The sequence below is a fragment of the Perca flavescens genome, chromosome 10 (genome assembly GCF_004354835.1).
Source record: "Perca flavescens isolate YP-PL-M2 chromosome 10, PFLA_1.0, whole genome shotgun sequence".
Classification (NCBI taxonomy): Eukaryota; Metazoa; Chordata; class Actinopteri; order Perciformes; family Percidae; genus Perca; species Perca flavescens.
Genome location: NC_041340.1, coordinates 34,373,491 through 34,396,467, shown reverse-complemented (window position 1 = coordinate 34,396,467; position 22,977 = coordinate 34,373,491). Strand labels below are relative to the sequence as shown.

The 22,977-nt window shown below is 40.8% G+C and overlaps 1 protein-coding gene across 2 annotated transcripts; it reads right to left on the bottom strand.

The window, feature by feature from the left end:
• Positions 1-646: 646 nt before the first annotated feature.
• Positions 647-19,636, bottom strand: guf1 (GTP binding elongation factor GUF1). 2 transcript variants are annotated; one of them, XM_028590199.1, is made up of 17 exons: positions 19,165-19,634; positions 14,874-14,985; positions 14,359-14,507; positions 11,145-11,225; positions 10,981-11,058; positions 10,796-10,879; positions 10,640-10,704; positions 10,340-10,543; positions 9,044-9,183; positions 8,278-8,401; positions 7,608-7,740; positions 5,933-6,076; positions 4,337-4,470; positions 3,312-3,413; positions 1,625-1,744; positions 1,446-1,482; positions 647-1,276 (listed from the first exon to the last, which is right to left on the bottom strand). In XM_028590199.1, the coding sequence occupies exons 1-17, from the start codon at positions 19,339-19,341 to the stop codon at positions 1,142-1,144; spliced, it is 2,019 nt and encodes a 672-aa protein (XP_028446000.1). In that variant the 5' UTR covers positions 19,342-19,634; the 3' UTR covers positions 647-1,141. The 2 variants fall into 2 exon arrangements, 1 of the variants encoding a protein (XP_028446000.1); XR_003693604.1 differs by lacking the exons at positions 647-1,276; positions 1,446-1,482 and adding an exon at positions 2,904-3,030 and having other exon boundaries at positions 1,695-1,744; positions 19,165-19,636.
• Between the last annotated feature and the right edge of the window lie 3,341 nt (positions 19,637-22,977).

The window sequence follows — 22,977 nt, the reverse complement described above, 5'->3', positions numbered from 1 at the left end:
CACCAACTTATATAGTATTACAGTTATTTTAGGAATTCATGGTCAATAAAACTCCTTTTTAGGAAAACGTACCTAATTCTTTAGTTAAAAAAGCAGGAATTATGAATTATTTAGACTAATATTAAAGGAAGGATAATCAAAGAAGGGTCAACGTTCAGTTGGGTTCAGTTTTGTTTATGTTAAAAAATGTAACATCCAAAATTGTGAATTAAAGTAGAGATCCTTTTCTTGTTCCGTGTTATTTTTTATCAAAACTAGGTAGTTAAAAAGAAAAACATATTTCTGATATAGAAATTTAAAAAACGGGTCAAATTTGACCCAAAGAAAACACAAGGGTTAAGAAAGCTGGTTACCTGTACCCCTGCAGCAAGAGAGCAATGTTCTCAACACATCATTTTAGTAGTTATATATATATTTTTTTTTACTTGACACAAACTGATGACTATGAAAGATATTTTTGAAAGCCTCATATCTTTGGCCATGTTACTCTACACTAACATATTTAGTGCTGACTCTTTAAATGGTCTGTTAATCCATCAATTAGCTTTAGCTGCTTAACCAGTCCATCTATAAAATGTTCAAACTTTCTGGGTTTGTTGTCTGATCAACAGTCAGAGAAGAAATGACCTAAATGATTAACCAACGATCACATTTATCAATTTATTGACCGGTTAACCTCTTGGAATGCAATCAAATCAGCATCCACACTTACACTGTATGCAGTAACGTGTACTGATAAAATAACAACACATTCAATAATGAATGACATATTGTAATTTCCTTAACATAAAATGAGGCTCAACTTTCTTCTGTTTAATAACTTTAGAACGGCATCCTTCTCTAAAAGCCGATTGGGTCATATGATAGATGGAAATCACTATCGCAATCAGAATGATTGGGGACCAGTTAGAGCAAGATTTTGAACGACACGTGGTCTTTAAATTCCTCTGCCGACAAATGTTCCGTTTAATGTCGGAGAGAGAAGAAGTGTTGACGCATAGCGTGGAAATCAGCACTAACGGCCGTTTGCAGCATCAATGACCACTTTATTTAGAGAGAATCTAGCGGGGCCTTTCACTAACAAAGACCTGTTGCGTATGATATTGACATTACTGTGATAATACACTAGTAGCACTGCAGTCTATTTGTCTTTCCTCTTCAGGACATTAATGAAGGCGTCTTTGGGAACTTCCACATTGCCAATACGCCGCATCTTCTTTTTACCCTCTGCCTGTTTCTTCAGTAGCTTCATCTTCCGTGTTATGTCACCTCCGTACTACCAAGACAAAACATATATAGAATTATAGATAGATAGATAGATAGATAGATAGATAGATAGATAGATAGATAGATAGATAGATAGATAGATAGATAGATAGAGAGTGTGTTTGTGGTACATTTGTAGATTCAACAACTTTTGAGAGATAAGAAAAACATTTACTTACACATTTAGCGAGAACATTTTTTCTGTACGCCTTAATTCTGAAAGAGGCAAATATTGTCGTGTCACATTTCCATACACAAGTCGAATTCATAGTGCTTCATGCTGTGCACACACATTGTTTTGCATCTCATACAATTCCAACAAAGGCTCAAGCTCCGCACTGCATGGTACTGTACTTACGTTTCCCTTGCAATGACCTTGCTTCCAATAGATGCCTGTACAGCCACCTCAAACATCTGCCTCGGTATGGAGTCTTTGAGTCGCTCACACATGGCTTTCCCCGCGCTGTACGCACGGCCTCTGGAATGAAAATACGCCAATCAGAACCAAATGACTGTGAAACGTTACTGCTCTGCTCTGAGGAGTGCAATCCGTAAAACCTACTGTACTCACCAAATCGCCTTAAGCTACAGTAGCTGATAATGACAAACAGTATACGTGCGTCATCACCAATAAATACAGGTAGCCCGTTCAACATGAAGCCACAGCCAGGAGGCGGTGACCCTAGCTTAGCATAAAGACTGGAAACAGCAAGCCTGGCTCTGTCCAAAGACATAACTCCCCAAACTTTTCCTTTGTTACGTTTCGGTTTGTTCTGATTAAACAAACAAGATGTAATGTGGAAATGAGTGAGCTTTGGAGGATATTTTTATTTAACTTTAGACAGAGCCAGGCTAGCGGTTACCCTGTTCTTCCAGTCTGTATGTTAAGCTAAGCTGATCACCTGTTAGCTCTAGCTCCAAACTCAATGCACAGACATGAAAGTGGTGATTAGGGCTGCACAACATGAGAAAAATATGCGATAACGTTGTGGAATATTGCAATAGTGATATTACTTGCGATGAATAAACAGGTATTCAAGTGTACTTGGTTCGGCTGCTTTCAGTATTCTGCTAAAATACAACTGATTGCTTGTTGAATTTAAAACAAATGAAAGGAAATCCAACTTTCTTTTATTGAACAGATTGAACAATGAATTTAGAAATAAAAGACAGCACTAAAAAAAGAATGACAGTTACATTTTAAAGTGCAGTTTTTCTACTGATATTTTTGCGCCAGTTGATATCACGGTGACGACAAAAAAAAAACATACGTTGTCCAGCCCTAGTTGTATTCATCTTCTCATCTAACTCCCGAAAAGAAAATGGATAGGCATGTTTCCCAAAATGTCAAAAAATATTCCTTTCATAAGCAAAGCAAAGCCCTGACTACCAGTATTTGAGGACCACTAAACAACTGTGTGCCGTGTCATACTATCAGGTACTTTGGATAAAAGCTTCCATATCAAACTGATGTAAATGGCTTCTCTGCTTGACGGGACATCCCAGCCTCACTCTGGTACAGTCACGTTCCATATGATTCAGTCGCTCTGTAACGTGACTCCTTGTAAAAGACGTTCCGCTCTGTGATTGGTGCGTTACCCTTAAAGAATACCGCTGGGCCTGGCTCCAAGGCTTACAGTATAAATGGTCCGAGAGCAGCCATCGTTGGTGAAGCGTAGCGCCCTTCAATTACCAGCGTCATCACTTTTCCTCTATTGTTCATGTCACAAATGGAATGAAGTCCTTGTCCCGTGTGTAGAGTCACTGTAATAGATAATGTCAACACTCGCTGGCAAGAGGTCTTTTAGGTTATCCTGGCCGTTGAATACATTTCATGCTCCACAGGCTCAGAAGAATTACTATAGTAATGAAGGACCATATAACCTTGGGTTTATGTAAACGCATAAAAAAAATAATAATTAAGCTATGGGAGGCTGCTGTGACAAGGAAAGCAAGATGATCCTTTCAAGCAGCGTCAGAGTTACACCTCTGAAAGATCAGACACTCAGCATGTGAATTCAGCAAAGTTTACAAAAATACTCTACCTGTGCACAATTGTGATGAGTTCTTCCACAGGTTGGCCATTCAGCAGTATATTCATCTTTATCAAATCAGCAGCCTGGTAGCCTGCGTTCTCATAGTCAAAGCTGTGGGAGATACAATCATGGGATGCTTTCAGAGTCAGTATTTCATAATTCACATTTTACTATTTTAATATTTATTCTCTTTCTAATTATATTAATTATTGAGCGTTAATCTGTGTCTTCTACTTTTCCTCTTATCCCTTGCTGCTGCAACAGTGTGAATTCCCCCATTGTGGGATTAATAAAAGGATTTTTTTTGTTTAATGTAAAGGCCGTTTTATGGTTCTGCGTCAAATCGACGGCGTACCCCCACAGACCCCTCTGCGTCTACGCCGTAGCCTGACGTGCACCTCTCGATGGTAGTAGGGCGGTGTATTGGCAAGAATCTGGCGATAAGATACGTATCACCATACATGGGTCACAATTCAATATATTACAATATATTTCAAAATAAATTTAAAGTATAATTTTAGAAAAACTAATATTTAAAAAATACAAATCACAAGATGTAAATAGGAACATGTTGGCGTTATTTTGTCACTTATTGGGAGCAGTAGGCTAGATAGAACCAGTTACCTCCACGATCTGTGCTAAACTGCGTAAGTTGGGTGTGTCAGACAGAGTTACGACACGCACGAAGATGAGAAGGGTATGTATGGATTTATCTAACTCTGGGGGATACAGGGAATAAGACAAAGTCCCAATAAGTCGGTGTGTTCCTTTAAGGCCTAAAATGTTGAGATTTTAGACTTTTTAAGACCCCACGGAAACCCTGCCTTTGACAACTAGCAACTAAATACAAGTTTTGAATTGACTTTACAGCTATGAAGTTAGAATGTAACTTCATTCAATACACTGGTATTTCAAGACTGCAAATAAATAACTTACAGTAATAGATTGCACAGGAAACACAAGCCCCAAAATGCATTTTCTGTGTTTATGATTGACTGTGGACTATGTTTATTTGTATGCTTGCGTAGTTTTACCTGGCATATCCAGAGGACAGAGATTTGAGGAGGTCATAGAAATCCACAACTATTTCATTTAAAGGGAAGAGGTACTTCATCATGACACGCTGGTCGTCTATGTACACCATGTTCTTCTGGATCCCTCTGCGATTCTTTAACAACACAACAAAATGAGATTATTTTTTGCAAGAATTTACAATGTCAACAATCGTGTCTTCTTGGATTTGTTTAGAGACACTTCTCTTATGTGGAAAAAAAAGCCCTGAAGGTGTAAAAAAGCATCAGAAATATAAACCTATTTTCTGACACTTCACATTTTCCCCAATTATTGTTTTCTCTTTGGCTCCAGACCAATTTGGAAAGAGAAATAAGCGAGGATGGACTCCTGTCCAGTGGTGAAATGTAACTAAGTAAATTAGCTCAAGTACTGTACTCAATTTGTATTTTACTTGAGTCTTTTCATTTCCTCTTTTTACTCCACTACATTCATCTGACAGCTTTAGTTACTAGTTACTTTACACATTAAGATGTTTGCACACAAAACACATGTAGTTTATAAAATACAATGTTTTTTTCATAAATTAAACCACCCAACAATATAATGGCCTACAAGTCCAGCTGAAATGATCAGACCATTAAATACACAACTGGTTGGATCGTTTCGAGGATTTTTTTGCATTGAGTATACTTTTACTTTTAAGTACATTTCCCTGATGATACTTACATACTTTAACTTAAGTAACATTTTCAATGCAGGACTTTTACTTGTAACAGAGTAGTTTTACAGTGTGATATTAGTACTTTTACTTAAAGTGCTCATATTATGCTTTTTGGCTTTTTCCCTTTCCTTTATTGTGTTATATATCTTTTTTGTGCACGTTATAGGTTTACAAAGTGAAAAAGCCCAAAGCCCCCCCCCCCCAAAGGGACTTACTATCTCCAACAGAAAACACTGTTCACCAACTGCTCCAAACAGCTCTACTGTAGTCCAGCCTTTACTTCAGAGACAAACGTGGTCACTTTGTAACACACGTTATAATGCTCACCTAGCTGCTAGCGTGGCACACCCTCATACTCTGCTTCTGACTGGCTAGTAGTCCTTACCTAGCTACTGTCGGGGCACGCGCTCATACTCTGCTTCTGACTGGCTAGTAGTCCTAACCTAGCTACTGTCAGGGCACGCCCTGATACGCTGCTTCTGACTGGCTAGTAGTCCTTACCTAGCTACTGTCAGGGCACTGCGCATGTGCAACTCCCAATGTGCAGTACAACAAAAAGATGGTGTTTTTTTAAAATTAAACCATGTAAACCTATTCTGGTATAACCTCTAAATACAATTATGGACCTGAAAATTAGCATAATATGAGCACTATAATACTTCTTCCACCCCTGCTCCTATCAAACTACATTTTCCAACTCCGACAACTTTCCGACTCCCGTGTGAGTATTAAGAGACGCCATCCCTCTCGGGCTTAAAGGAAAAAGGGTCTGCACTTTAAATAAGATGCTAACAAGGCAGATGCATATGTAAGAGGAAAATAAAAACAAACCCCATATGGTGCAGAAAGACCACATTCAGGTTAAATAGATTTGCATTTCCCATTTCCCTCTTACCAAGCAGAGAGTCATAATCTTGCCGGTGTAAGTGTCTGGAGAGAGAATGGTCCCCAGTACCATAGGCTCCAAATACTCTGACACAACAGATCTGTCTGGGAACTGGGCCGGGTTCACGATGGTTATCTCCTCACTGCCGTGTTCCTGCAAGGAGAAACCAACGGGATTTGAACCTCCAAATAAAAATCTCCTGCAGGCTGGAACTATGGCTTTGAAAGTCATAGTCATGCAATACCTCTGTTACAGTACATGTGTTTGTGTATCCTTACTAGTCTTTTAAGAATGAGAAATAGTGTAAATTGTAATAACTTGTTGTAAAATATTTAAGTCTTTCCATACACTAAGTTGCTGCCAATGGGATGAGAAAATGTTGTTTCCCCCAAAACTTGTGTACGTCATGTAAATTGGCTGTGATTTTGCCTTTGCAACAGAACATTTTGATTGTCCTCCCAAGCGTTACCCATCACATATCTCCTAGGGCAACAACCAATAGTGTAGTTTAGTAGTCATTAACTACTCCCCAAAAGTCGACAAATAGTCGAACGTTCGTGGGATATAGCAATCTCGCCAATAAACATGAATGTCCAGAGATTTAATGAAGTTTATGAATGTTATTTATTCAAAAACATCAATAGTGGCTGACACTCTGCGGAATGAGCTGTCATAAGGACACCGATTATTTACACATTTTCCTCAGACAGTAAGTGTAAACAGAAAATAGGCTATAAACAGTGCAAACTGAAATTCAAAACTTAGCCTACTCACCACAAAAAAGTGCCAAAAAAAGGAAATATCCCTAATAAACTGGCAGTTACTCACTGTTGCTACAGCCCTCATTTATCATCCTCAATTTTCACTCTTGGTTATCGTTAAAAAAAAAAAATGTACGCTGCTTTACCTCCTTGCACTGCAGTGTTTTAAAGCTATAGTGCGTAGTTTATGTCTCCCCCATGAGGAATTCTAAGTAATGACAACAAAACTGTCGGGGCGTCCACATGATACAAGCCTTCCGTGATCGCGCAAACCCCTCACCCATCCTCCACGCGGTTGCTATTAGCCAAGGTTTTCATTTTTTGGGCTACAATACAGATTAGCGGTGCCTGCGGTTATGGAGACGTATTACATCTCGCACACGCGCAGAACGTACGCTCAAGTCGGCGTCGCTTCGGTGTGTTCCGAGGCACTTTTTTGACCGACTCTTTCTGCTGACGGTTAGCCGTCGGGTTGGTGTGTCAGAGCCTTATATTAGCTTTGTAGCAACTTATTTGGCAATGGCTTGAATGTAATGGACGTTCATTAATATCAAAAAGTTAGGCACTAGAGCTTTAAGCCACACAGAACAACTATGACTTGTTAACCTACACCACCCCCTGCTGCATACCTGATGTAATTATATGCATATCTAATACATGGCCACTACTTAATAACTGCACTATGCTAAAATAACAAATGAACGAACATTCGACAATAACGCGCTGCATCGATTCGTAGTTTTGATGGTCAAATATTCAAATAGTCGACTATTCTGCGAAACCCCTAGTATCTCCCATTGTGTGATTTTTCAGAAAAGCACCAGCAATACCTGGAGAGTTTCCGAGTAAGTCAAAACTTTCCTATTGCTGTAAATGTACAGTACGAGCCCCCCTCTAGTGTAAAGCCAGAAAATGGCTCTTACCTTGATGAGTTTGGGTGAAGAGAGGACAGCCTTGTAGGGCACGGTGGGCGCCGTTACTATGACGGAGGCATTGTATTCCTGCTCCAGCCTCTGATTGAACACCTCCATATGGAGAAGACCCAGGAATCCAAGTCTGCAGGGGCACAGGTACATAGGTTCACTGGTTCACTCAACTTGAATAATTGATAGTCATGCTTCTAATTACAAAGAGCCTGTTTGGAAAGAGTTCCAACAGTGAGTACCACTCATTGCTATTCCAGTGCAGCTTCATACTTCCGAATGATCTGAATCACTTCCACTAATGGAATCAAATTCATCATCTGGACTAATATGACCTGTGACAATAAATAAACTCTTACTTGGCTGTCTTTTTTGGCAACATTCAGTATGTCCCAAAGAAAGTTGTTTATTCCCCTATAAATCATAACGAATTATGTCCAAAGAAAATCAATCGTGCTACTTCCCCTAAATTTGGTCCCTCTTAAGAATAACTGGATAACTCTTTTGCAACAGCAAAGGACTTGGTAAAACTCCTGAAGTGGGTCAAAACCTCCGAAGTTGCATTGCTCAATGTCCGCACTTTTGTTCTCATTCGCCGTCACATTTTGTGTAGTGTGCCTCTGGTCTCAAAGCCATTTTTCAAATTCAAATTCCAAACAGTGGTCCTCACCTCCAGCCCGCTCCCAGGGCCATACTGCTGTCTCTCTGCACCGTGACACTCGAGTCATTCAGGGTCAGCCTCTCGATGGCGCTGCGAAGGCCCGGGTATTCTGACTGGTCCATCGGGTACATGCCTGAGGGACAGGAAACAAAAGACAGAGTGCACATCCTCAGCAAAAAGGACCCTTTTCATTTATGGTGGAATCAGTGAGTGCACTTACTGTGCTAGCTATTGTGACACAACATGCACTGAAGGGGTTTTATGTTTTTATTTATCTTTTTGTTTTTTTTACTTTATTTACTCAGATAAGTCCCATTGGAGACACAATATCTCATCTTTCAAGGAGTCCTGTTTGAGTACATGTCCACTGATACAGGAATATTTAAGGCTAGCATTCTGTTAACTCTATGCATTGAGTAATTTTGCTAATTTATTACAGGATTACAACCGTAGAGACGGAATTGACTATTTTGTTTAGAGGAAGCAATACAATCTTATTTAAATCAATAAACTCCTTTTTAAAAAAATATTTTGTGTCAAATTATTGATTTATTTGCTAAGTAGCCATGTAATAAGCGGGATAATGTAGAGCGAGGCGGTTGTTATAGCGAATACAACCCCTTCAGGACCCGCGTCGGGGTCCTGATCACCCTGTTGGGGTTGTATTCGCTATAACAACCGCCTCGCTCTACATTAGACCTTACGTAATCCATGTGGTGTTTAAAATAGACATTGTTATCTGCAGGAAGCAACTGCAGATGAGAAAAGGTCTTACCAGCAAAGACCATGGCTTTGGCGGGTTTAAACCCGGGGAGAGCTTCCACGGGCTGATCCTGGAGGTAGAGTGTGTCACCAATCTGGGCCTCCTTCACATCCTTCATCCCTGCTATTATGTAGCCTACTTGGCCTGCAAACCTACACAACAGTCGAGGAGAGTTACACTAATGCAATATAAACAAGCATCTCAGTGAGTGGAACAGTTGGATGCATTTTCAACAAATTACAGTGTTTTTTAACTGTGTGGAGCAGTGTTTATTACTGACTAAACTGTAGTTTTAAACAATATGTTACATCACTAATGTTAGGGTATTTTACCCGTCTATTGCAATAGACAGAATATAGACAAAGTAAATCTATCACAGCAAACGCTGTCAAAAGCTCTTTTTGTAATCATTAACATAGCAGCATCAGACAATTCATTTTGTCTACATAAATGCTTCAAAGATTTTCCAATCAGAGGACCACTGAATCCCCCCCCCAACAAAAACAAATAAATAATGGTATGGTCTATAAAATGTCAGAAAATGTTGACAATGCCAATCACAATTTCCTGAATATGAGATAATCAGTTTATTTTTGCTACCCAAATGACTAAACTCAATTATCAAAATAGTTGCAGATACATTTTCTGTCGATCAACTATAATATCTAGCCTGGTCCTACCAGACTCTGGTCCATTTCATTTGTACAGAGAGTCTGGCCACTCTCCATTGAGAAGTGTTAACTTCCTTGAAGGCGGGAACTCTGTTGAAGTTTATAACTACTGGATCTGCCCAGAGCCACTCTGGATCTGCCAAAACCAATCGCTAACGTTTGGTTGTGAAGTCGGCTTAGCGATCGCTAGCGTTAGCCTTAGCCAACTCCTTCACCACTAACGGAGCGAGCTGGAAAAATCAAACTTTTCCCGAACCCCTTGGGGAGGAGAGCAACGACATCATGGCCACCAAAAAACTCAGCAAAGATTGTTCTCGCTCGGGCTTTAACTTCTGGAAATTCGGCAGCGTTGCCACAACGGACCGAATGGCTTCGCTCGCATCTTTCTCCGCCGCCATTACGGAACTACAACTCAAACTAGCGCACGACCTCAACGTCATCGTTCTCAGCCGCTCCCTCTGTTCGCTGATTGGACCGGTAAAGATTTGACCGGAGAAAACCCAAGAATATACCGCAAACCCAGACGGCGTACTGAAGGAAAAGGAAAATTGAGCAGAAGTACGTAGGAGGGTGGAGCCAGGCTATATAATATCAGCTGTATTGCATGAAATAAAAAAGTGGGAGAAATGGCACATACAGCTTCTGCGTTGGGTGTTCATGGGGCCGGAGAAGCCCCAGCTCGTTGACCTCGTAGGTTTTGCCGAGATACGCCGACACAATCCTGTCCCCTTTCTTGACCCGCCCTCCGAACACAGCGATGTTGGCCACCACTCCTCTGTAGTGGTCGAAATTGGAGTCAAACACTAGGGCTTTAAATGGGTCATCCATAATTGCCACAGGCCTGACAATACAAACAGGAGGGAGGGAAAAAAAAGCTTCACTTTTACGTGTCAAACATGTTTCACGTGAGAAACGAAACCAAATGAACCTTTCTTACGCTGGAATTCTGTCCACAACCGCTTGGAGAACTTTATCAACATTTGTCCCAAGTTTAGCTGAAATCTGTGAAAGATAAAATCACAAATTAAGAGACATTTATCAGTTAAGCGGAACTGAAAACTAAAAAAGCAGCTTACGCTGTGCTCAAACTCACCCTAATGCACTCTTCACGTGGAATATCAAACACCTTTTCAATCTGTGTTTCCACTCTCTCTGGATCAGCATTTTTTAAATCGATCTTAGAGAGAAATGTCCAATTAGAATGGCATGCTGAATAGCAGTCAAGTAGAAAAAGAATGTGATTAAACCGAGAACAAAAAAACCTAGGTCTCGGTGTACCTTGTTGATGACAGGGATGATTGCCAGCTGAGCTTCAAAAGCCAGGTAGAAGTTGGCCACCGTCTGCGCTTGAATGCCCTTCACATGACAGCAAAAATATTAACGACTGCATTATTCACAATATTTTACTGAGAAGACTGGGAGCTATGAATCTGCTTTCATACCTGATTGGCATCGACAATCAACAGGACGCCCTGGCACGCAGAAATCGATCGAGACACTTCATAACTGAAGTCAACATGACCCTACGGAGAGAGAAAGCCCCGGAGATTCTAAAAACTGTAAGACATGACAGTGCAACATAGTTGGATATTACACATTGGCGAACTATCTTGAAAGGGGACATTTGCTTATCTTTAGGTTCATTTTTGTATTTTGGGTTTCTACTAGAACATGTTTATATGCTTTAATGTTAAAAAAACATAATTTTTCTTATTATGTCCCTCTGAATATAGCTGTGTTCACCCCGTCTGAAATGCTCCGCTTAAGCCCCACTCCCGAAAAAAAGCCCAGTCTGATCTGATTGGTCAGTGTTTCCGGGTCTTCCATATCTGTGCTCTAGGAGTCTCTGCAGTCATTGCAGCCAGGGAATGACTGTAACGGCACTTCCTACCTATATAGTATAACTATACGGAAGTCCTGATGGCTCGTTTAAAGGCAGAGTTTCTTAAAACGGGCTGTGTTCATTTTTCCATGGATTGAGCATTTTGAAACTTTTACAATATTTATATAGCACCATGACCTGCATTACAATTTAAAAAAAAAAAACATGGAAATCTATTTTTTCACAATATGGGACCTATAAAGCCAAAATTCATCTAGTTAGGGCCCGAGCGCCGACAGCGGCGAAGGCCTTATTGAAACTGAAGGAATTATTGTTTCTTTCTATTATTATTTTCCCGTCAAATGAATTGGCTTTTTGAGGGGCTTAATATATTCAAAAACTCACCAAATTTGGCGGTCGCATCAAGTCTGGTGAAAATGTACGTATTTTAAGGGTTTCGTGAATAGGCGCACAAAAATGGCTCGCTAGCGCCCCCTAGAAAGTTAAGAAAATTGAGCCCCTGCAGTGCGTTTAACGTAGACTCACGAAACTTGGTACACATATGTAACATGTCAAGATGTACAACAAACTTCATTAGAGCCATACCCTAAACCCAACAGGAAGTCTGCCATTTTGAATTAAATGTTTGAAATTAGTGCGATTTTGGCCATTTCCACGTCGTACTTTAACGAACTCCTCCTAGAGATTTCATCCGATCAACTTCAAACTCGGTCTGTGCCATCTTAAGATGTTAAAGATGAAAAGTTGTTAAAAAAAAAACTTTTCGTCATAGGGCGCGGCCGTGGCGGGGCGGCCATTTTTTACGTTTCGCCACCGAAACAGTAAGTGGGTGTAACTCGAGTGTACGTTGTCCGATTACCTCGAAACTTTTCAGGATTCATAACAGTCCAACCCTGAGGACAAATATAGGCCGATATTAACTTAAAGTCATAGCGCCCCCTAGTGGCAACAGGAAGTAGGCCTAAAAGTCAAGGTGCTATACTTTAACGAACTCCTCCTAGAGATTTCATCCGATGGACTTCAAACTTGGTCTGTACCATCCCAACACCTTAACGATGAAAAGTTATTAAAAGAAAAACTTTTCGTCAGACGGTGTGGGCGTGGCGTGGCGGCCATTTTGAGTGTTTAGCGATGAACAAAGAAGTTGTTGTAACTTGAGTGTACGTTGTCGTATCTGCCCGAAATTTCTCACGATTGTCAAGGGTCCAAGCCTAAGGACACCTACAGGCCAAAATTGACTTTTGGTCATAGCGCGCCCCGCTGACAACAGGAAATGCGCCTTATATGACAAACTTAGAATGTGTGGTATACATGTGATACTGAGCCACCCCCTTTAATATGGCCACACCCACTTACTCAGGCCACGCCCCCTTTCATAACATTTGAACCGTTTAAGGCAGGGTTGTCAAACTTATTTTCGCTAAGGGCCACACTGGAAAAAGAGAATCGCACCAATGGCCACACATGTAGAGTTTATTGACATGCTTTTGTTACTTCTTTTTTTAACATGCAGCTTTTTTCCTCATTTTTGTTCCGACTTTTTTGTGGCTTTCTCAGACATTTGTCACCTTTTTGTAAATTTGTTGCTTTTTCCGACATTTTTTATGTTTGTTGTCGCATTTTTGTGGAAATGAAGCCATACAAAAGAGTTTCTTAGCCATCATAGAATTTAGCAAATCAATTAAAACGATAATTTTTTTTAACAACAACTTGTTTCACAGCCTGAATTTGAAAACTCTCTGCTTCTGGGGGAATTTCTGAGTCTCAGTTGGCAAATCTGCCGTATTCTGCTGTGAATGTCGGGTAATTGCAGTTTAAAAAAACACTTTTCTGTGTTTTTGGTTTGGCACACAACTAGACGGGACGAAATTTATTGTGAACCCAAACTGATATACTGGCCGGATCTAAATCTGCAAGGGGCCGGATTTGGCCCGCGGGCCTCGAGTTTGACACGTGCGGTTTAAGGTATACCCTTGTGTGAGGTATCACTGAACTCAGCAGAGACTTCATTCTTCATTGGTGATGGTTTGGCCCGCCCGCCATGCTTTAGCCACGCCCCCTTCCACAGCTAATGAACCGTATGACGTAGAGTCTTGTGTGAGGTATCATTGAACTCGGCAGGGAGTTCCCTTTTCATTGGTGACAATTTGCGGCGTCTGAGTGCCGTGCGAATGCACGCAGAGGCGCGAGGGCCCGTACATCGCTGCTCGCAGCTTTAATTGTTTTTGATTCAGTTATGGTGGTACAATTATGGAACACATAAAATCTGCCACAGTGCAGAGACATCATAGTGATAGTAGTCTCACACTGCCAGACCTTCCTCCACAGCACAGCGGAGGAGGGTCAGGCTAGTCCACACAGCATTCTGGGATGGGAGAAAAACATGCTCTGGTTTATTGGCATTTCTTTAAACCAATCACAATCAATAACTGTGCCGCTGCAAAATAGCCTTGGGAAGGAATTTGTTTTGGTGGAACGTGTGCTCGTTCAAAGTTGTTTTTAGTCGTGCAACAGAAAACTCTGATTGGACAGACAGTCTAGCTAGCTGTCTGGATTTACCCTGCAGAGATCTGAGGAGTGATTAACCATAGTCCTCAGAAATCCAGCCGGAGGTTAGAACGCCAACACAAAGAAAGAGGAAGGTGAAGGCCATTAGGCCGGAAATTAGGGACAGCCAGCGGAATTTCCGGCGGCAACGGAGCAATCCCGGATAAGAAACGTTGTGGATGTAGACTGCAGTAATAGCATCAATGAACGATGAGGAAAGAAAATAGCTCTTCTTCCTGATGTCACACGCCCAGCTGAGCACTCACCGGCGTGTCGATGAGGTTCAGAAGGTACTGCTGTCCCTGGTGGCTGTAAATTAACGAGGCTGTCTGGGCCTTCACTGTTATCCCTCTCTCTCGCTCCACCTGAAGCTTGTCCAACACCTGTTTGTTCTTGTCTGTCGTTGCTATGGCACCTGTTTGTCAATGACATCCAATATATCAACACATGGTGTTAATTGTAATCCTTTCATTAGATCTGATATAATATGGATTACTAAGTGTTATCTGAACATCCGACCCAATCGTTAACATTGTGCTCGTGCATGTGTGAGAGAGATGCCCTTACTAATGATGCGAGGAGCATACAATCCAACTACTATTTATCCTAAGAAAATTGCATTGCACACATTATTATTATCAGTATGTGATCAGACCTAAACCCAAAGGTATTCTCTTGGGTAAACCTGTTTGAGATTATGAAAATTCTACAGAAAAAAAGTGTTGCTTTGATACAATCTAAGGGGAAAAAAGTGGATATGCAGTGTGATGAGGAAACATACCCGTCATCTCCAACAGCCTGTCAGCCAAAGTGCTTTTTCCATGGTCAATATGAGCAATGATGCAAAAATTCCTGACTCTGTCCACAGGGAACTTAGACAGGTCAATAGTATCCTTAAAAGCAAAAAGGAGAAAAGCCAGCAAATTACTATGACAGTCACTAAACACCCGCTGAGTGCAGTAACCTATCTTAAAGATAGCAATATAGCAATATTTGGACACATTGATTATTATGTCTATTTCTGAATGGAGCATGTGCAGAACTACAAGTGAAGTAAGTAAAAGTAGCAATACCAACACTGTGAAAATGCTCCATACAAGTAAAAGTCCTGCATTCAAAACCTTGTATGAAAAGTAAAAATACTTATTCTGCATAAAAATGGTGAATAGTTTATTCATCTTAAAGGAATACGCCACCGTTTGTTGAAATAGGGCTTATCACGGTCTACCCTGGCTGTAGATAGGTGGGCCAACGCATTTTTTGTCTCAGTGCAAGTAATTAGGTTGTTTTTTTGTCTTTTGTTGGCTCACTTTTACTCACAACATGCTAACCAGCAACATAGGATTCCATTCACTGCGCTAAGCTAACTAGCGCTGCCGGTGTTGCACCGGACTAAAACGATGCATGCACAAAAAATGCGTTGGCCCACCTATCTACAGCTAGGGGAGACCGTGATAAGCCCTATTTCAACAAACGGTGGCGTATCCCTTTAAGAATTAGATACTTTTCTCAACCTATATAAAAGGAACACTTAATCCTTCAGTTCATCAGAAAAAAAAAAAAAATCACATTCAAAATCACTAAATTTGGAGATAAATGGTTTTCACTGAACATGAAGGGTAAGAAAAATTGAAAATCTGAACGGTAACTAAAGCTGTCAGACAAATCTAGTGGAGTCAAATGTACAATATTTGCCTGTGAGATGTAGTGGAGTAGTATAAAGCTGTACTAAGTAGGCCTACAGTAACCGGTACTTAAAGGGTAACTACCGTGTTTTTCAACCTGGACCCTATTTTCCTATGTCTTTGTGTCTAAGTGACTGATGGGAACAACAATCTTTGACATTGGTCCAGTATTAAGCGAGATCACTGCAGTTGGCAGCGGCGAAACAAGCTACAATGTAATTGTCCAGCTTGTATTTACCTTCACAAAAGTGCCTGTTTTGCCACTGACAGACTCAGATTAATATTTTAAGTGTCGGACAAGATTATGGAAAGGATCCCTTCAGAGATAGACCTTTAAAGGTGCCCTGCCACGTATTTCATTACTTTGCGATAATGTCTGAAGTTCTACCATGGACTCTGTAACCTTGGTTACATTGTTTCAAGCCATTCTAGCGTGGTATAGAAAGCCTACACGAACACTCCGCTCGATTTCTGCCAGTTCTCATTAATATTCAACAAGCTAAGCTGTTTAAATCTGATTGGCTAACAGCTAGCCAATGAGAGCTTGGCTGTCAGAATCCTTTACCCAGCCCAACTGGGCGAGCTCATGAATAGTAATGAGCTCAGGCAATATGATGTCAGACTGACCAGCTTTTGTAATTGGCTGGATTTCTCTGCTTATTTCTTTTCAGTTGCTAGAGCTGACAGAGGAGGTAGCAGTTCATTTTCACATTCACAACATAAAACAAACACATATGAGGAAATAAAATGCAAGTAAAAATGGTTTTGTATGGCAGGGCACCTTTAAAACCTCTTTGAGATCTTTCGGTTTAACCAGAAACAGCTCTGAAGTCGCTAGCACTAAACCCACCAGACTCCATTTAAAAAACAACACTTTAAGCGTGTATAGAGCCAACATATTTTCACATGTAAATCTGTAAACTATGTGTGTATTTCAACCAAAACTAGAGTTGTGATGGTTAGAAACAGGGGCTTCAGACTGGGGGGAAAAATGGGACCGAGTATCCATCCAGGGCCCTCGTGTGGGGAGGGCCCAAAAAGATGCTAGAATGAATAGCTGTGGATGCGGGGAGGGGCCCATAGAAAATGCCCTTTCTACAGGGCCCAGAATTTTGTGCTACGCCCCTGGAAAAGTGGAAAGACGACCCAAAACTAGGGTGACCAGACGTCCCGGTTTGACCGGACAGTCCCGATTTGACCGGGACAGTCCCGATTTTTAATTGCTTGTCCCGAGTCCCGACAAAAGCCTGTCGGGACGCTAAAATGTCCCGGTTTACACCAGGAGCGGCGTCAGCCGATTTTGCCGTGTCTTCAGCCCCAAATGTTTTGAGTGTAGCCCCGAATGTAACTTTGTCCAGTTTATTCTTCCGAGGCGAATAGAATGGGCAGCTACGTGCGGGGTCCGACCATGCTGTATTTGTTGCTATCACCTAGCAACCGTCTCTTCGTGAGGAAAGCTGTGAAAGGGGTGAAGTTTTCGGAGGAATTATAGCCAAATCAGTCTAATACAGTGATGCCATCAACACAAAGTTTAGGAGCACAATACTAATGATTTAGTTTGAAGTTCCCGTGACGTTTCCAGTCTACGGTTCAGACTCAAACACACGGAGCTCTGAAGCAGACCTGTGGGTCTCTTAGTGTCCACTCTCTCTGTAAAATGCAGCGCAGCTTCAGGTTCATGGATGTGCTCAGCTGTGGCCATGCTGCGGCAGATGTGTTGCGTTTGTGCTCCGTGTATTCTTTAGTTTCGGGTTTCCACCTCCGACTTAGAGCAGCGTACAGCCACTTCCATAGCTAAACAATTTGTCTCATTCAGAGACCCAAACGGGGCTCTGTGTCTGTCAGAAGGTCTAAGATCTACCGTATCAGCAGAGCAATCACGTAATGCACAGCAGACTATGGTGCAGGTATAGATTCTTTTCTGAAATATAGCTTGTGATTTTATTCTTGTAATAGCCTATTATCACTTTATTTTTCTCAAAATATCACGACTCCTCCAAATCACAGAGAACACTACTGTGTTTATATACTTTGAATGTGCACAAAGTTTTGGACAAGAGCAGTAAATCATGCTCAAACATCTGAAATATTACAGTCCAGGGGTTTATTAATAAATTAAAATGAATGAATGTATCATTGAGGTGAATAATTGTCATATGCACATTAAGGAGGTTACTTAACCAACAAAAGACGCAAAACAGGAGGTAAGAGTAAATGATGCCTATAGGCTACATGTGTGCTGACTCAGATATAATTAGAAAAGTCCATCCAAAGGAGAATAAATAGTTGAAAGCAATACAGAATGCCTGACAGCCTTACTGCAATATATTCCATTATGTTTTAATATTTGGATTGTAATCTGTTTCTCTTTAAATAAAGATATTTGCAGCATACATTGATTCAGAAAAAGGTAGAAATAGGTGCATACAAATTCACCAGAATGCAGGAAATTAAGTGTTTAATGCTAAAGATTTTCAATAAACCATTTTAATTACTTTGCTGTTATTGGAATAAATAACACTTAAAAAAATCTTTTTCAGAAAAAATCTCAACATAAATCTCACACTAAACTGAAAAAGGCTGTTACTGCAATTTTGTTAATTTCACAGGAAAAATCACTTATTATTAGACGAGGAGCCTAGGATCAAAATAATGAAGTTACGGTCTGTGTCTGAACAGGGCTGGCACATGTTCACGTTAAAAGGCGTGTGCGTGCACAAACACACTACGGTCACGCGCAAAGTGTCCCGGTTTTAGCTCCAGGAAATCTGGTCACCCTACCCAAAACGGCTTTTCATAGTTTTATTTTGTTTCTGTCGACTTTGAATGAAGTGTATTTTAAATGATAAAATTACATTTACATGGAGTCTGGTGGGTTTAGCTAGCGCGATTTCGCGGATGTTTTAATGTTTGAAAAAAGCATCTTACTCTTTAACAGAAAGGTCGACCTCCTTAGAAATCCTTTCCATAATGTTGTCAGACACTTAGAATATTAATCTGAGCCTGTCAGTGGCAAAACGAGCACTTTTTGTAAAGGTAAATCAAAGCTGGATTTGGAATTGCCCCATAACTTAGCTACATAGCCTGTCTCGCCGTTGCCGACTGCAGCGATCTTGCTTGATACTGGACCAATTAGATTGTTGTTCCCATCAGTAACTTAACATAAAAACATAGGAAAATGGGGTTCAGGTTGGAAAATAACAAACGGTAGTTGCACTTTCAAGTTGCTCTCAGTCACTCCTGTCCAAATTAAGAGTTTTCGGGGCTGCTTTTAATCTATACTACTACTAATACTGATACAAGCAATCACAGAGTGAATGTGTCCCACCGGTAACACAGTTAGTTAACGCGGTAGCTAGTGTTGTGGTGAATGTTTTTGTCAGTTACCTTGTCTGTTTGTGTGCTGAAGCTGCTGGAGAACACGGGCAGCCTTTTCATCCAGCGGTGTCTTAACAGTGTGTAGGTCATATTATAGCTTTGTATTTTCCTTCTATACACTTTGAACTGTAAAACACGTCTCATTAGGGGTGTTTCACACCACCGTTTCACTAGCGAAAACGACATATTTTCGTCAAGCTACTTAACTATTAGCTGGCGTTGGCCAGCTAGCTAGCTAGCTAGCTGTCGGGAAACTTCTGTATTGTCATTAATAAAATGTAGACTGTTGCCACATTGGCGGACCATTAGTGGACTGTCACGACGATAAAAACACAGCTATCTTTTAAAGTGAAGTATTGTAATAACCCCGGTGCATGAGTTCTTAGGTAGCTGACATTTTGGGTGACAGTTCACCGGCAAAGGCTTCTGGGAAATGTTGTTGATTTTTCGAACCAGAGATGATGAAAAGAAACAAGATGAGTTCCTACTGTAATTTCCGTTTACATTTATGCGTGTCAAAGCAAGCGAATACATGTTTTCTTTAAAATGTATCCTCAATAAAAAGTTACACTGTTGCTCTTTAACGTATCGAAAGGTTAAAGAAATGCTAAGGAGCTTTGCTAAGCTTACTGCACTGCTGCCTGTCAACCGTCTCTCTCTCCGGGGATTTTTTAATGTGTAATGCTAATGTCTAGTCATTGCAGCACCATGTGTCTACATAGTGTAGTAGGCTTTTTATTCAGTTAGGAGGAGTCATTCGCATCAGCATCAAAGGTAGGTGACTATTTTGACATCGCCTACTATCTTTGGAAACGCTTGGACACTCGGATGTCCCGCCTACTCCACTCAACCTGTCAGATGAAGGATAAAAATGGATATCAGTTGCTATGACAACGAAGCTACCACTTGCACAAGAATAGATTATTGCTTCTCTTCTTTGTGCAACCATAGATAATAAGCCTCTATTAGCCCCCGTTTCAGCCTGTGATGTGATCAATTCTTTTTTTACATTTGAGATTTTTACACTGAAGGATTGCATTTGAGTCACAGACCTAAGCATCTGTTTTGCACAGGTGTAATATATATATATATATATATATATATATATATATATATATATATATATATATATACAGATTTGTATAGAAGATTTGTATACATACATATAACTAGTAACAGAATGGCTCTGTTCTATTTAAGTGTCCCATTAATTCAGTGTGACAGTCAGCCAGCATGCACAATACCCTGAAACAGAAGCATATACAATTCTCACACACACTCACACATACACACACACACACACACACACACACACACACACACACACACACACTTAAACAACCTTTCCATTTGGTTGTCGGTTGGGTTGATCTGGCTCATTTATAGCTCACCACATTATGGCATGGCCCCAATTATAAGATTTTGCTTTTTATGTGGCGTATTGAGTTAAGGCCTTCTTACATTTTGTTACGTTTACTGGTGGAGAAACTGCATTCAGACTTTTTGATTTCCTCGGGTTTCCAGGGTAATTCTACAGGAGTGGCCTGTTCTCCTGTTACTGCAATCAAATACATTTAATGTAGATGTCATATCTTTAGTCACTGTCCAATTTAAGGCAGTAGCTTGAAACTATTACAGATTCTCTTTTAAGACTTTCAATCAAAAGTTGAACTCAACTGTTGCAGTCTATTATTTAGTTTTAAGAGCTCTGATCCGAGACTTTGAATAAATTGGAAACGATCTTCAATTATGAAGATTTGTAGACATGTATGTAAGCAGCCCTGCTACGCTGTCGTGCTAGACACCTCACATCCATCAGTATTGATTTCTGTCAGGCCGCAGCTTTTGAGTGGATGAACAAGGTCAACGGTGGATTGAGGCGATGGGCCTCACAGAATAGGAGACCTCACACTGGTCTGTGCAGCGCAGCGCATGAGTGTTGGAAATATCAGGCCAGAAAATGGAACTTCAGCGAGCTTTGCATAACAGCTCAGTGCCACAGGGCGTTTTCTGGGTTTTATCAACACACGCGTAATGATAGTCCCTGGCAGCATCCAAGCATTGCTTAACAGCATCCTCTCTCGCTGAAGAGGTGGGGGCTGAGCAGCCTCACTCACGGACCCATGATCTGACTGGGCTGGGCTGGGAATGTAAGGCCTGATTTGTGTCTCAAGAGAGAAGCTGGAACTTTTGGAACACTGCAGATTTCACCACAGTCCCGTTTTCTTAAAGTGCTCACATTATGCTCATTTTCAGGTTCATAATTGTATTTAGAGGTTGTACCAGAATAGGTTTACATGGTTTAATTTTCAAAAAACACCATATTTTTTGTTGTACTGCACATTGCTGAAGCTCCTCTTTTCACCCTGTGTGTTGAGCTCTCTGTTTTAGCTACAGAGTGAGGCATCTCACTTCTGTTCCATCTTTGTTGGGAGTCGCACATGCGCAGTACCTAGGTAAGAACTACTAGTCAGTCAGAAGCAGAGTATGAGGGCGTGCCCTGACAGTACCTAGGTAAGGACTACTAGCCAGTCAGAAGCAGAGTATGAGGGCGTGCCATGCTAGCAGTTAAAGAAATGGACAATGGGACGCCGTAGATTTCCACGGAGACCAGTGAAGGATATTAGAAGCACTTTTCCGGTGATGGCTGAGCGTTACTGAGCAGCCTCCAACTGAGAGAGACGACGTAGATGTAACGTGAGCAACCTGTCTGAAAGTTGTAAGTCTTCTGGTAGCTGTGCCAAGAGAAATCTCAATCATTCCCAGTCTTACAGAGAGCGTATGTATATGTAAGGAGATAACATAAGCACAGGCTAATTATTGATCACTAAAATGCTAGTTACCATTAGTAATTAAACTTAAACAGCTAATTTAAGTCGAAACTGCCTGCGAGCTTCTCCTGTACTGTACGATAATTTGTCTACTATGCAACAGTAAGTCTCGTGGTTATGACACAATCGTTAGCCTATTTTTACAAAAACATCTGCTACGGAGCCATAACGTGAGGTACAAGGTAATGGAGCCTTTTATATATTGTCGTGTTTCTTTAGAAATAAACAATGGACAAATAGTCTTTAAACGCTTCAGATGTAAAGTTATTTACTGTCAAAGTGGAGCCAAAAGGAATGGCAGTCAATGGAATGCTAACGGCACCTGATGGCTTGTTAGTCTATGAACCTCTCCACAGGAGGTACATTTTTCAGACGCTCGCTTACCCCCTTGATTACAACGTGTGTTACAAAGTGAGCACGTTTGTCTCTGAAGTAAAGGCTGGACTACAATAGAGCTGTTTGGAGCAGTTTGTGAACAGTGTTTTCTGTTGGAGATGGTAAGGCCCTTTGGGAGGGACTTTGGGCTTTTTCACTTTGTAAACCTATAACGTGCACAAAAAAGATATATAACACTATAAAGGAAAGGGGAAAAGTCCAAAAGCATAACATGAGCACTTTAAATATTCTTTTCATAACAGATATATGAATACCGGCCAGCCTTGTCTCCTACACACATACATCATCGAAACTGCATTCTCAATTACGTTTTGAGGGGAACTTATTTTCTCCTGGATCACGTTTGTTTTTGACACATCACAGATATGTTTCTAATCAAAGTCTGCATAAAGTAGGCAGACTGGATGGATGGATGGTTTAAACAAACATGGGACTTTGAGACTGCCATTCGTGTCCCGTGTGAAACCAAAAGTCAGCGTTTACTTACAAAATGTTACAAAAAAATTGGCCAACACATCATTCTTCTATTTCAAAAACTTTCAAATATCAGTATCAGCTTTTTAAAAACTCTAGCATCGGTCAGGCTGCGATTCAA